We start from the raw sequence: 17,004 nt of genomic DNA on the forward strand, positions 1-17,004 counted from the left end.
CACGTTCAGACCCTACATTACACCAGGATAACTCTGGGTTGGATTGGATTGGATTTATTCAGTGTAAACACCAAGGGTAGCCCACGAAAGTCTAGCAGAAGACTTATTTCCAATGGGGTCCTTCTGGTGGTGATTGGGCAGTACACCGGGAGACAATCCCCTATTCTTTTCCGAAGAGTGTACTGCGCAACTTAACGTGCACATGGGCCATCAATGCACACGGGACCAACAGCTTTAACGTCTCATCCGAAAGACGGTGCGCTATTATAACTTGTATTTCAGCCCTCCAGCTGAAATACAGGGAGAGGCAGCGATAGGAATTGAACCGGGGACCTAGAGATCTCCATGGATCAGCGCACACACAGTGGCTAAAACCAGTTTAGCTGACTGAGCTAAGCTGCTCTCTTGAACTCTACTTCCTAAGCCTCATAAAAGGAATAATACAGAGCACATTATTCTATTTACAAGTTTACTGGCTACCAGATATGAGAAAAAAATATTTGATTACATTAATTTCAGTCATATACAAGTTAGTAAATACCTACTTTATATTTAAAAGTACAGGTACACTTTGCCAGTAAAATTTTGCCTAAGCTCAGTGTCTTATACCCGATTCACACGTACAAAAATCTTACCAAATGTAACAAAATGTAACCAAAAGTAACATTTTACGGCACGTGTGAAAGTACCTCCGTGTAATACCCTTGTAAAATCTCGGAGCGTCTCGGTAATCTTTACCAGCCTCGCTGAGGCTGGTAAAGCTTCCGAGATGAGCATGGATGGATCTGCGCATGCGCAGGGATTTCAACACAACAACAATTTACTGTGTTTCACGGGGTTCTTGAATTTTCTTCCTTCTGCAGATGATTCTGTTCCACTAGAAATAGATAGGCCTAGTTTTTCTCAATGATGAATGAATTACCCTTGTTATTAATTTCTTTGAAACACTTGGAATCATCAGCAAACATTGCCATAGTGGAATGGTGGACAGAGCTGGGCAAGTCATTAATGAATAAAAGAAACAGAAACGGTCCAAGTATGGAGCCCTGGGGAACTCCGGAGATAACATGAAGCCAATCAGAATTACACCCTTCTATAACCACCCTTTGATAACGATTATTGATATACGAATTAAACCACCCCAAAAGATTTGAATGAAACCCGAAAGATTTGTAATTTGTAAATAAGAAGTTTATGAGAGACACTGTCGAAAGCTTTAGAAAAATCTAAATAAAGCATGTCAACCTGCCCAGCTTTGTCCAGCAAGATGTGTATAAGAGACAGGTATATATATATATATATATATATATATTTATTTTGTGTTTATATTTTTGGATTTCTATATATTTTTAACTGGTGGCCACGGCTTAAAGTTTTATTCTAAACTCATTTTGGCCTCCTTCCACACACTTATTCTGTAATGTACTATTATTCTTAGTTGGTTTTACTATTAAGCTTTTGTTATGTATGTTAATATGTTCATGTGTGTGGAGAAATAAATTAAACAAACAAAAAAAACAATATGGGCTTGTCACATTTTTTTGTAAATTTGATAGTGTGGATAGAGCTTTAGTTGAATGCTGAGCCTAATGAAATATTCCAGCATTTAAACAAATCTCACACACACACTCTAAGGTACAGTATACAAAATAATTATACATTGTGCTATATACAGTACACCCTCCAAATCGGGAACCTTCTAATTCCGAGACCCCTCTAATTCGAGACCACTTTTCCAAAGACCCCAATAACAATCTTCAGCCTTTTAACACAAAGTTTGCCCTCTAATTGGAGAACAACCCCGAGACCACCCCAAATTTTCAGGCCCCAGAGGTGGTCTCGATTTGGAGGGCGAACGTCTATACAAATATTAAGTTTGAACAGGGAGAATCTACTCTGGCAATTGGTGTTCTTTTTGGTTTTCTGGTTAGCTTAAAATTGATCTTTTTGGGTTTAGTTTTTTCTCCCTTTTTCCTTTCGGTTCACTCAACTGCCTAGTTTTATTTGTTTTATTTTTGTTTTGTTATTTTCGATATTTGAATACAGCATATTTACTGTGGATGCACCACTAATGTGATTTGTGCCATGGTTATAAAAAAAAATGCGTTTTACGAAATAAATAAATATTACTACTACACTTTTATATAAATATCCCAATACTTTTATGTACAGAACTAACACAGTATTATTGTCTCATAATAATATAATATCAATATCATTAGTAATACTCAGTATTATTAAAAATTATCTGTTGTTTCACAATGTGATAATGCCAACAGAGTCTCCTGTGATGAAATCCACTGTGTGTGGATGAAAGCTGGAGCCAATGTCATATTTAAGTCTTAATTAGTGATGTTGCTTTTCTTATATTGTAACATTATTTAACATATTTAAGATCACATAATAATTTACATAACATAACTGTGATTATAAATTATCAGATTAATCATTATCTTCTTTCATTAATTTCTATTAGAAAACAAATGCAGAATATAAATAACAAAGAACACTTTAGGACAAATACCATAAGATTGTCATTACATTTTGGAATTGCTTCCTTACAACATTGTATCTTGGGATACAGTTGAATTGATTCAGAATGTTATAAGATCATCGATTAGCCTATATTTCCAATCTACGCATCTTAAAGCTGAAGCCTACAGTATACATCAAACTATGCAGTACAAATGCCATCAATGATATCATTTAAAGAATTAAAACATGCATCTTGCAGTAGGAGTCCTAGGCCGCCGGCAGATGCAAATTCAACACATAAGATCGCAGGTCATACACCACTTTAATCAATCAGATATATGATTTCTAAATCACAATCGCAAACCATGTTGATGTGTTGCACCGAAAAGCCTCACTAATGTAGAAGCTTAAAGCTTGTTATTTATAGTCTTTGACTACTAAAAGGTAGCCTACATTAATATACCACAAAAAAAGACTTCTACAAAAATACTTTTTTCAATAAAAATATCAGACATATCAATTGTTATAAAGTCCCTTTAAGATAAGACATTGCCGTAATATTGCGGCAAGCATGCCGGCATAACAGCCAGTCTATACCGTTTCACACAGCACCTTTGTTACTGCAATATTGCTGTAATTTTACACTTCTCTATCTGAAATGAGCTTATAGAATGCCATAATATTGGCGGTTTAAATACCGCCGCGAAATTGTTTTCAACTTTAATCTTGTTTGTCTTGATTGCCGGAATATCGAGTAGACCCAGTAACTGTTACCGCAATATTGCGGAAATATGCCAGGGTACAAGGTGTCCTAAAGTAAGCCTACATTTTGGCGTATTCACTTTTTCGGACGGAAACCCGTGCCGGTGTGTTTACCGCAATATAGCAGCTCTGCCTGAAAGAGACTTTATATTATTTTGTTATTAATATTTCTATATTATTAATTATTAATCCTTGAGAAAAGCAATTAAAACTTAAATTCTAAATACCCAGGACTGCATTAGTTTCACTTATTAAAATGATTCACATTTTGTGTTTACAATTGATCAAAAGTGAAGAAAAGTAAACATTTAAAATGAGATGTGGACTTCTATTTTTTTTTTTCTTTTTCACTTAATAGCTATTAAATACATGGTCTATCTTATATTTTTTTTTTCACTTTATAGCTTTTAAATACTCGGTCTATTAAAAAAAAAACCAAATGTGATTTTAACAATGTGTTCCTGTATCGGAACGTCTTGTATCAGACTTTCACAATGTACTTTTTTATACTTGTACAATTGTATGAAAATCTACAAGTACACATAATGTGATGATCAAAAACTCTCACTACATCTGTGAACTTACAGTATTTGTGAATCATCAACTTTACTTTTGTCAAATTTACGGGAAGAAATTAAGAGTTATGAGTCATGCGATTTGAGGCATCATCAGCACTCCTGTGATACATGATGCTCTGACTTTATCCGATTTAAACATTGTCCAATCTTTTATGCAATCTTATCAATAAAGGTAAAGGTAAAATATAATAACAATAATGGGATAGATTAAATCCCACTGTCTTTATGTATTTCTGCCTATTTTATTGTATTCTTCTTTTTTTTTGTTTGAGCACTTTTTTATTCTCAGCGCATGGAGACACTATGGATATGCAAATTGCAAATTTAAGATTGGATTGAATGTAATAATGCACTGTAGCAGTTGTGGAGCGGCGCTTAGGAAATAAACCAAAGAATCGGGGTAACCCCCTAATCTTCCGAAACATGCAATGGGTTCATTAAAGTGCACACATGCCAGATGTATACACTGGACCTCCCGTTTTGAGTCATTATCGAAAAAGACTTGGTTCTACCAACCACATATTTTTAAAAACATGTTGAATGTAACATGAATTTAAACTATAATAAAAAAAGAAAACCAATTAATGTGTATTTTTTTATGAGCACTTAATGCTATCTAAAACTAACTCGTCATTCTGTACATTTGTATTTTTGAGAGGCTACTACTAATTTCACTATGATAATACAATCATATGAAAATATTTAAGGGCGCTTTACAGAACTTGTTGATATATGCTACATGCATATTAATATAGGACTCCTCAGCATCTCAACGAGTCGATTTGATTAAATTCTGGAGGCAGAATTAATAACAACCTCTTAAACTAATCTTAAACTGAAAAATCATGGATTTTCTTGTTTAAATTAAAATTAATTGAGTTGATTAATATAGTAATACTGTATTATTTGTTAATTTGTACTGTTTTTCTTTTTCTAGTTGATATAATTAATTTACAGCTTGCCTTCATCCATGTTTTTCTTCTTCTTTTTTTTTTTTTAAATTGAAACATCCAGAGCGTTACATCATGTGAATAGTTATACAGTATTTGAATACACTGAATATGCAAATGAGGTCAGATCCTCAAAAAGCATACTATATTACAAGTCATCATAGCTAGTACAGCTATAAACTGGTATTGGCCTTCATACTGTACATAACATATAGCCATCCAGGAAGTAATTTAGTAAGCTCTTGTCTAAATATAGTGTTCTACATCTAGGTCTAAAAAAGAAATACTATTTTTGTTTGTTCAGAGAAAGAAACAACAGGTGATATTTTGAAGAATGCTGAGAATTAGATTGCACTTTTTAGCTATTTAATAATTACAGGCTATATGAATCTAAATTATTATTATTAATTATTAATATTATTAGAACTGGAATTAAATACAAATTTGCTGTTCTTCTATGCTCTTTCAGTGTCAAGTACTTTTAATAATAATAAACATTTTTTTAATTGAAATATATAAATTCATATTTTATCATTCTGTATGGATAACATATCTTTCAAGTAGATCATTCAATTCAATTCAATTTTTTTTTGCTAAAAAAGCCATCAATGGGCTATTATCTGCCAAACAAAAAACATAACCAAATTATCAACATTTGATATAGCCAATAAAAATATTCATAATAAGAATTAAACAACAAATCAATGTGTTCCAAGCAGAGCAGTACGGATAGAGGCATTGTTTACAGAAGACGGATCGAGATTTACAGAGACGAGCAAAGCCTAAGTGCATATGGGAGAAACGAAGATTTGAAACGCTCAGTTCTACAAGAAAGTGGTAAGAAGGCAGATTGTCGGTGATTCCTAAGCGAGATAGAATTTTGACGTCTGGGTGGGAGGAAATCAGTGAGAATGTGATTGTAAGATTGAACAATTCGACAAAATATGCATAGAGTAAAAATATTTAAATCTTGTGCCGTACGTTGTGATCTGATATGAGCAAATAGTTGTGCATATGAAGAATATGAAGAGTGATCTGATAAAAAGTTTACTGAAAAGATATTCAATACGTTTCAAATACGCAAGTTCACATTCAGGTAGGTTGCCATGATAGCAGTATGCATATTCCATCACTGATTGGACATGGGATTTATAAAAGAAAACGAGAGATGTTGGGTCAAGTGAATGCTTTAGATATTTCATTACAGAGAGGATCTGAGTAATTTCAATATTATATCATTTAATTAATTAATTATATACAGTAATTATTTTGTAGACATACCCTAGCATATTGAAGTTTCATCATTGCTAAAAAAAAAAAATAGGCTCTCAGCTTGAGTGGGTGTCTATGCCCTATACTGCCTTACTGTTATGTTTACTAAAGTATCCACATGCGATTCGGTTATCAGGAAAATTTTTATACAGGTGCATTTTTTGATGACTTTTGTACAGTAAGATGAGACAGGACCCATGTTACCCCTTCCTTTAACTGCCAGATCATAACATAGATAGTGCAAGGGGATAAAAGACACAAAAACCAGATCTAGGTCAGTTGGTACAATAATTGCAAGTATGCGAACAAAAAAACTCTTTTCACTTGCTGCCTTTCATCGACCCCAGCCTAGAAATAGACTTGCTATAAATAGATGGATATAAATTAATATTCAAATTCAACTAAAGAATGGCTCTCTTTAATTCGGTATAAGCTGCCCAGATTTTAGTAATGATAAATACAGCAATGCAAAATGGTATATTATTACAGTATACCGAGGGATTTTATATAGGAACCCAATAGAAATAACCGTCCATGGGATTATTAGGTTATCTGCAAAAAATCCATTACTTTACTTTACTTTTATTTTGAATCGCATTTACATTGTTTTTCTATTTATTATGCGATTACGAGTTTTTTGAATGATTTTATGAATTATATTTTATAAGCAAATCATTGTAGATTATAGCATTAGGCAAATTTTTATATATAAATTATTTCACACAACATTCAAAATTATTCCGTTATCCCTGTGAGTGGTGCAGACTGCCTGAAATCGTTTTCAAATGAGGGTCAGAATATAGTGACGTAGTTGGAATATACACCATAAGAATCATGAGAATTGCCCTTATAGTACATTAAATAGCTAAAGCCTCCGGGGGTGCAACTTCCTAGACTCTTATACAATGGGGACACCCCCTCTCGAACCCACCTCTTCCCGACAAGCCAGGGTTCGGTGGTGGTTCGCGCCAAATTCTCCCATTTTTTTACTATCAAATTGTTGACATGTATGTAGGGATCTCTTCGAATTTGGCAGTCTCCTGAGCTGTGAACCCTTTTAGTATTGCATATTTTTATCTACAGTAAACTGATGACTGTCACTTCATAGGATGCCAATGGAAATAAACCTGCTATTGGTTTTCTTGGCCAATGTATGTTAATATGTTTTCCAATAATTTTTGTCATTTTTAATATCTGCATATTTTGCTAATGTAATTTTGTATTTATTGGCCGAATGAAAGAATGAATGAATGAATAGCAAAAGCATGCTGCAAAATTATCTCATCTCTAGTAAATATAAAAGCACTGTCCACATTTAAAATTACATATAAAACAAAAAACAAAAAACAAAAAAAAACACGTCATGACCATTAGAATATCATGTAATACATAGGCATACAACAGTATTTTTTTTAATTTGATAGCGTGGCTTCAGAATGCTTGCATGTTTTTATCTTAGGTTATTAATAGTCTTCTCAATCTGATAACGATTTCTGGAAACTAGCAGTTCCTAGTCTTAAAATATTTAAACCTCAGACAAAGGGTGTGATCTCCTGTCTGTGTCCTTGGATCCTTTGAGAATACTTACATGGTTATTTTTATGTTGGCTATACAGCTATTTCGGCCTTAAGCCCTGTCAAGTCTATCAAATTTTATTTGACAAAAACATGTGATGTGCCTAAATATGGTCAGGATAACATCACATCATAACCATAATATATAAGCAAATCATGACAATATATATGGACATCAAGAGGTTTTTGTCACATCAAATTTGAGTGTCAACAGAACTTATTTACTGACAAATTTACATTACATTTTACAAAGATTAACAACTGGAAGTTTACAACTATACAGAACTGAATGTTTACTATTTAGATAGGTTTCAGCTTAAATATGTTAACTACATGTTACATGATTGACCAATAATATAATATATTTCTAAACAAGGGAGACCAGCAATTACTGCAATGATTACCTAGCCCTGGTCCCATACTGTGGGACCTAAACTAAGCTGAAGTAAATATAGCTTGGTTTCCGTTCACATGAGTCTCGCAAGTTTGACGAGCGCTAGTATATATCATTCTCGTAACCAGCCCTTTTTGTGTTATGTAATAAAGTAATATGAATTTCCTAAAAACACATTAGAATTACAACACTAAAAACATAATGATGAAAGAAATTAACAAAAGAATTAAATTCAAATCTGTAATAATACGTCACAAATTTTAAATACTGGTGGCTAAAAATCAACTTAACCAAAAAACTGCTGATTTTCAGGCTAGAAAAGTCGATCACATCCAGGGATTCACTTGCAACATACAGCCACAATCATCAACCAAAGTCATCCAACCCTTGGCAAAAATACTTGTACTATCATCAATATAAGAACTATATTGGTAACTGTAGTATCGCATTGACCTCCAAAGGTAACCTAATCTCACTCAATGGAAACTTTACAAGATCAGTCTATTGACATAGTATAAAGCATAGTTATTGGACAAGGACTGCAGAAGGAAGTTCTACAGTATAACTTAAAGTGGAATTCACAATCAAAATAAAAATCAGTAACACATCACAAACTTATTGTATTCAAGAAAGGAAATTTTTATACCTCCCAGATTACTAAGAAAATAGTTTGCTGTTGATAGTCTAATAAATGGTTAAATATACTTCTAGTGTCAACAAGTATAAAAACAACCTAATAATCATACATTTAAAGTTAATCTACTGGAAATTATCCAACATTACCCATAATGCAATCTGATTTTTTTAGTTTCAGACATCACATGAGTTGGGGTACAAAAGCAAAGATGTAGATTGTAAATAAATTTGCTTATTACACACTACAAATATTAAATAAAATTCTATTTCAGGCATGTTCTGTAACATAACCGCCCACTCCCACCCATATAACAATGTTTGTGCAAAATTCAACAGGGAGGTCGGGAATTTTAAAACAGGAAAATTGTGAAATTCTCAGACAACCTACAAATAAAAAAGCGTGCTTGGAAATCAGTGAAATCACAGACATCCTACCCATGATAGGAATCATTCTTTAGTTATCTAGTATAATTAAAAACACTGTTGCGGAGTGGTAGATTGGTTAAGGTGTTGCCTCCTATCACAGAGCTTTAGGTTCAAATCCTCTAGTCATGCTAGTGCAACTGTTTCTGTTTTGGTTGTTTTGTAATTTCCTAAAATTCTATTAGTTCATTTTTGATGTAAATATAATTCACAATTTGGCCATTTGGTTGTCATGTTTTGTGCCTTTAATGATTTTGATTAGCTTAAAATACCATCACAATGTATATAAACCTAAATTTATTTCCTCAAGGAAAACTTATCTTCCTCAGCCTGAAATTGAGACTAGTTTATAAAGCATTATTCCATCATGCATTTGGCAAATACCATTTTAAAATGTGAAAACAAAATTAGTTGACAGAATGTGAAAGAGTTGCACTTTCGACTATCCTGTGTCACTTGTCTCTGATGTGGGTCGGAGTATGTATCAGTAACTTCTGGAATCAGTAGCAAGGGAGGTCAAAGAAAGCTCTTCATGGACAACCTGAAGCGCAACATGAAGGCAATGAACCATCACCCACAATAACTGGAAGTAACTAGCCATTGACAGACCTGGCTGGAGACAATGTGATTCATTATGGGCAGCAGACTTTGAAAGCATTCACAGAGGTTCACTGTGAAGGATTGAGAACAATGAAGAAAGAACACCAACAGGGTTCCAACTCTGCAATGTCATCCACAGAATTCAGGTTCCCCCAGTCTGTCAATGAATTTGTTTAAAAGATGTCATGAACGAATATTCATAACACGAGATCCCAAAATTTGCTGGCCTTCCTGATCATATTCACCATTCTTCTGATTCTTCATTCTAGGGTAAGCCCAAGGATTTTTTCTTAATTTTTGCATAGTGTTTTATTCCATATTTTCCCTTTATTCAACTTTAAAAAAGAATAAATTAATATAGAAACACTGATTTTTCCCGCCTTTGGATTTGTAAGGGCCTCAATTATCTGCATTGCTGGTAGAGCTCTGAGAAACGAAGTTCAAGGAATAAATGCATTTAAACATTAATCCAAAAATAGTTAAAGCAATCACCAACAAATGCACAAATATTAATATAACTGAGTAGTCATCATACTCAAACTTGAGGGATGCTGCTACTGTTGCACCTGCTGATAATGATGATGATGATGATGATAATGATGATGATGATGATGATGATGATGATGACGATGATGATGATGATGAACAAAAAGTATGTGCCTGTCTGAAAGCAAACACTTATTAATTCACATACTTTTAATATTCTTAATTCTAATTCATTTTATAAGTACAACACAGATATTTTTTAAATAGGAAGCTGTTCAAATTTAATTTGCAAAACATTCATAAGCCAGATGAATACTGTACTGTAATTTTTAAAAATACTTTCAATACCTGCTTGTCAGCCACTTCAAAGATTTATAGACATGCAAGATACCATTTTTGCAACCCTAGATTCTGCTGCAAAGATGATCCCTGGATACCATTATGTAAATATATTGTGTACTGTAGCTTGTTCTACCAGGATATACAACAGATCTCATCATTAATCTTGTTGACTTAAATAATATATAATAGCAATTGAAACTATACATCCTGACATAAACATTGCTTCATTTAAAAGGAGAACTTCATTTAAAAGGAGCGCGATCGCTCCGGTGGTCCATTGTGCTTGTTGAAACGATCTAAGGAGAGCAAAAAAATAGCACTCCTTCATTTACCAGGGAACTAAAACAGATGATGTCCATAATCAAATTTTATCAAATTTTGCATTAAACTTTAAAGCTAAACCATATTTCTTTGATAAAACAATGTTTATTAATTGAATTTACATGAATTTCAAGGGAAACATATTTTTTTTTTGTTATTTTTATACTGACATTTCGGTGGTAATTCCGAAAAAGAAGATAACCATTGTCTACCTGGTGAAAAAACACTCTTTTTTCTTAACCACTCCACCCCCCACCCTCTTCAAATAATGTTACCGATGTTAAACAATTCTGAGGAGAGGCCATAGAGGTCCTTGATTTTTTTTTAATGAAGGTTCTGCCTTGGGAGCCTTTTAATAATGAAATCAGAAAACTCCAGTTGATTGCTTAGACAATTGTACGATCGCGCTGGGACACCCCAGATTTTAGGATTGGAAATAATGTCTTCAATATAATGTTAAAAATCCAAATCTACATTAAAATCAATTATTTCCCTCCCAAAATGACTAAGTGCCCCCTCCCAAATACTGAAATTCACAAAGTTTAATTTCCTAATTGCACAGCTTCCATTACAAGGTTGCTAAGTTGGAGAAATTATTTTTTAGAGAAATGTGATATTATTGAACCATGCTTGAACTTAATTTACTTTCACAGTAACTTTTTATAGGTGTTTTTATATGTAATATTAATTAAAAAATAATTTCATCTACAATTCAATTCAATCTAAGAGGAAAATACTTCACCATTTCTGGAATAAATTTTCAAAGAAATTATAGAGGGCAGTAGACTATATTTTCTTATCATCATCATATGCTTTTCATTTTGTTGTTGGTCAACAATTCTTCAGTAAAAAAATACTGCCACCAACTTTGATGATGCATAGCAACATTTCCTTTCCTCCTACGCTTTTACTATATTAGCATAAGTGCCTGAGCAAGTTCATTTAAAACGTACATTATGTTTACACAAATGAACTTGAGCTGTAAACAAGCTGATCCTATCAAAAGGATCATATTATATTAAGCTAAAAAAAAAAGTTCACTAAGAAACATAAATTACGCTGATTATTATATGATTTGTAGACTATGCACTATACCACACTTTTTTTTTAAATAAGAACATATTTTATAATAAGAAATTGCTTAAAAAATAAGAACAAAAGAACAAATTGAAGCTAAGGTCAAATTTCAAAATTTTTTTTTACTAAAAAAAAAAACCTTGATAAACTAATTAAAAAACACAGTAAAATTCTTTTGGTCATTTTAAATAAACTTCCAGAATAGTAAGATTATTTGTTATAATTTAATTACTACACAAATACTCAATTCACACGAAATTTACGTTCTACTGCCTATTACAGATATTGAGGCTTGTTTCTCAATACAGCGTGGTGCGAGTTTACAGCCCTTTTATGATCTTGGGTCACATTTAATCATTATTTTATATTTCTTTCATTGAACTATATAGGCACTTCTACACACGACATAACTCAAACACGATGGCTATTTTAGTAGAGTTTAGTTTATCAATATATCACTTGTTTACTTGATCAAGTGCTAGTAGACAAAACCGACAATGTGTACAATTCAATTTAGCAAATACTTTATAGTTTACAATTAAGTATTATGGGCCAAAAGTCAACACAATGCTTGTTGCACATTCCTAAAGAAGTTGTATATTACCATAGGGATACCCATCATTAATAGGACTTGGATTTTGTACTGGGGCGGATTCCGACATTTGCAGGATGTGGAGTCCAGAAAAAAAAGGCACATCTTTGTTTAGATGACACAAATAAACGACACCGCTGACCCGCCCTCAAGATCAGCCCCTGCAGATGAGATTTCCTTCCAATATCAGGGTTCAATGCACATATTTATTTATTTATTTCATTTCATCAGACCAACAGCGAATCATCGCCACTAACAGGCTGGTAAAATATATAAAATTAAAATACAGTATATCAAATATATAGACGAAAGAGTACAAAAATCTCACCTATTCAAATGATTAATAATAATAGAACAATAATAATAATAATAATAATTTTAAATCAATGCTAAATTGGATCTATCCTTATGTTGTATATATTGTACAATCATTTGCTAATAATCCCCTCCTTTGTCACACTATACAAGCTTCTATGCACTTTTAGAATCGATGACACAAGGATATTTGCATGCATAGACCAGCTAAGGACCATTACCAGAGACAATAGAGGATCATCACCTTTTGACATATGTGCATTGTAGGTTTTAATGATTTAATGAGTGTCAAAGAAGTCAAGGTTTACTTTGATTCACTTTAATGCAACTCATTTGAATGGAAACGAGAACACAATTTCATGCATCAAATGTTTTTATTTTGATTCAAATAAAATATAGAATATTTTAAATATATAAAGTTAGAATGCGAATAAATAGCAAATAATGTGAAAATGTAGAACCAGATTTTCACATTGCAATTTTATAATATGCTAAGTTTATGCGCACTGATTTTTTCACAGCGTTGATCAGATATAAAGCACCAATAAGGTTATTAAGTGTTTCTGAGGTTAAAACGTGTTTCATTATTATTATTACTTTTTGGCGTACGAACCATGAACTTAAACCTGATTACCCAACATCTTCATAGCTTTGCTTATGTTTGTGAAATTTTCCAAACATGAATGCATAATTTAATAGTGAAATGATTTTTACATACTCTGTTAAGAATGATAAAGCTTAAAACATACTAAAAAATGGTCAGAGCTACCGAAATGAATTTTGGGAAATAAGGTTTAACTTAACATACGTCATCCACTGAGAAATATCTACTGTATTGCTATTTTACTGCTTTACAGTGCCAAATTCCCATTTTCTCAGTTTATTTGTTGATGCAATGAAATTACTATAAAATCCAGATCCAAAATGAAAATTCTCATTTATCTCACTTTTAGTTAAAGGATAATTGCTTATTATTATTAAGTTCAAATAAAAATAATAATTTTTTTGGTGAGGGTACTATTTCCAATTTTATTATACAAAATATTGACTGCTCATGAGGGGAATAGTGAAATCTATTGCCCCGAGGTGATGTAAAGACCGTAGCTTACTGTCTTTCCGAGGGCCAAACACCCAAGGGTAGATAATAGGCTACGGTTTCCACATTACCGAGGGGTTATAGATTCCACCATTTCCCGAATATAGAGCAGTCAAAATTTGTTTTATATACCTCATACATAGATTCTAAAAGGCCAAAAACAGTAATGAAAAGAGTCCCACCAAGGCCTAGGAGTTCAAAGGGTCAATCTCTATCAGCGTCGTAGAGGTCACATCCCCGTACCATCTATGCGTATCATAAAATAGTGGCCTTGAGAATACATCTCAAAAAGCGAAAAAAATTACTATAATTTTACGTAATAGTACTTTTTTCTCAGGAATTTATGAACTATCATTCAAACCGTAACGTCATAAGAGTGGTGGTTGAAGTTAGTACTCAGGCCCCATAAAAGAATTTATTAGTTTATCACCCACTCCCTCATCACTTTTGGGGAAAATTTGATTTTTTTTTTTTTCCAATCACCATATATTTTTATTTAAAACGGTCCCTTTTCTGTCTTTTTTTCACTTGAAAAGCTTAGGATTTCTTGCAAATATGTTTACTGGTACAACAAAAACATATTTTTTAAATATAAATTTGATTCCATTCTTATGACTTTTTATATATGTGTCTCTAACCATTGATTTAAGAGACAGCATCGGTGAAATGGGGGCGGGGTTAGCAAAAAAAAAAAAAAAAACCCTCCCTCCCTCATCAGTTTTTATTCTTTGATAGGGTGATAAACTAATAATTTTTTTTATGGGGCTTCACATTTCAACCAATCAGATGCCTATCTATGTATGCAGTATATATATTATACTAGTGGCAAACCTGCTGGTAAATTTACACATTATTTTTTGTTCGTTGTAATGTTTTCTGCCATTTATGTTTCAAACTTTTCTTTGGCGTTGACAACAATTTTTCAGATCATAATTATTTTTATTTTCCAGGGAAAATTATTGTATTTTTTGCAAACAGTAAATTTTGAGGTGGAGACGTGAGACTAGCAATTAATTTTATGTAGCCTAATAAACGCGAGTGATATAACTGTATAGCGCTACTGTCGATTTAGAGCGTACAGTAATTAAAAAAAAAAAAAAAAATCTAAATGCCTTATTGCTTTTCATCGAACATAATATATATGCATAGATTATACAGGTATCATGTTCCTGCAAGGTAGGTGGTGATTTTATCTCAACTACTCTAGCTAGATGTTTTTTTTTTATGAGGTCTTCTTCAGAAAATCTTTGCTCATGAGTTTGAAAGAATGAATGCATTTATTTTGGAAAATCTCAAATCACATAAAAAACAAGAACAAGAAAATTAAAAAATATACATAATGATAGTGATATTCCAAGGAACTCAAGAAAGACAAAAAGTCTTAAGTCTTGTATCATAATTCGGAGCCCACATCCATAACTATTTTTAGTGCAAATATAATCATCCTGATTATCTAGCAATTTTATTGGTGCAATGCAGCATTTCAACATGATTGTAATGACACAACGACAACCAACTGCACTTGTCTCGCCCACACAAAAAGTGTTTAATATACCGAACCACCTACTCTATTTTGTTTTTTTTTTTTCATTGCAAATCATTTTGTAGCTTCTGACTTTGTTTATAATTTTAACTGCCAGAAACTGGATCATTTGAAAATCGATATTATGTTTTGAAAGTACAACCTAATTTCAAAAAAATAAATTTTTTAAAAAAAAGGTTGCTTTTCAAATAATATTATGATACACTCTAGATTATGATGAAGTTGATTCAACTACACTTGCAATGAGAAATGTATTTTGAAAATTATCAAAAAAGGAAGAGTTTAGCACAGATTTTTTACACTAAGTGGCACTTACCTAAACCGACAACATTTTGTTGTTTTCACTGTGAGAACAGACTCCACAGTAGTTATAGATGACTCCATTGTAAACCAAGTTTTTCCTTTTAACAGCTGTGCAATCTAGTTTATGCTATAAATGTTCAATACAGGTAATAGCGCATGAAAATGGTGTTCAAAATGTCATCGTTTCCCATGACGCGACATACATTCATGTAGCCACTGCACAAAGGAAGTGTAACAACAACAAATCTTGTTGCACTGATCTTCATTACAAAGAAAGAGGTTTCTCATAAGGTTGAAAAGTAAAAAGAAAAAAAAAAAATTGCATCAATCACAATTCATTACACCTAGAGATTATTAGCAGTGATATGTTTTCGACAAGAACATAATGCTGGGAGAAGGGTAAATACAAAGATGATTGAAATCCTTTCAAGTTCGGCATTCCATGGCGTACCAAGCTGGTGCTAAATTGCGATTTTAAGAACTGGATCCATGAAAAACACTGTAAAGTTGTATAAACACATTCCATCAAGTTTTGCCAGTTTTGCAAGAGTTATAGCCAAACCAAGTAAATTTCAACAAGCCTCTGCTCTATGTTCCATCAATGTTCAGCAGAACATAAAGTGACTTGTTTTTCTCTATCGTATGTTTTAAGCGATAACAAACCTGACGGTTTGACATTGATAAATCACGTCCAATGTACTTGAAGAAGAATCGCTTTTAATCCATGACATTATCATCGTCAGTATCACCAGTGAAAAGCACATCATCGATTAATTTCAATTCTCTACTTTTTACAATTTCTTTCTTAGCGATGGAAAAAGTATTTCTAATGTCAAAGTTAAAAACAACTGACATTATGAGAAGCAAAGTTTCAACCAAAATATCGATTTGCAAAATTAAAGGTCATTATAAAAATGAAGTGAGCATAAAGAATGTATACTACTACTACTATCCAATACGTGCATCAATGAAAACACAAGGCATAAAAAAGTCTCTGCATATTGATAGATCTCATGTGAGACTATTCCATGAAAATAATTACACTACCACATTAGAGACTTTCCAAAGTGTAGCCCATAGACATGCAGTATGACATCACATACATATCTCAGTTTAGGCTTTTGCAAACTTGTGAAATCAATCTACAACTCTGGCCACCAGTCGACAGCAAAGGTAAAATATTTGATGGGACTATCTAAATGAAGTCTACAATTCCGAAGCAATATAATTATATATATATATATATATATATACTAAAAGGCCCA

The 17,004-nt window shown here is 32.6% G+C and overlaps 1 protein-coding gene across 1 annotated transcript in view; it reads right to left on the reverse strand.

Moving 5' to 3' along the window:
- LOC117101110 (cAMP-specific 3',5'-cyclic phosphodiesterase 4C-like) overlaps positions 1-16,782 on the reverse strand; it is a gene marked incomplete in the record, with an annotated part of 66,010 nt that extends 49,228 nt beyond the window's left edge. Inside the window, 1 exon segment of the mRNA XM_033240999.1 lies at positions 15,753-16,782. Within this exon segment, the coding sequence (XP_033096890.1) occupies positions 15,753-15,820 (68 nt within the window).
- Positions 16,783-17,004: the final 222 nt, after the last annotated feature.

This window comes from Anneissia japonica, unplaced genomic scaffold, assembly GCF_011630105.1.
Source record: "Anneissia japonica isolate Jap-2015-1 unplaced genomic scaffold, ASM1163010v1 scaffold904_len716149_cov161, whole genome shotgun sequence".
NCBI lineage: Eukaryota > Metazoa > Echinodermata > Crinoidea > Comatulida > Comatulidae > Anneissia > Anneissia japonica.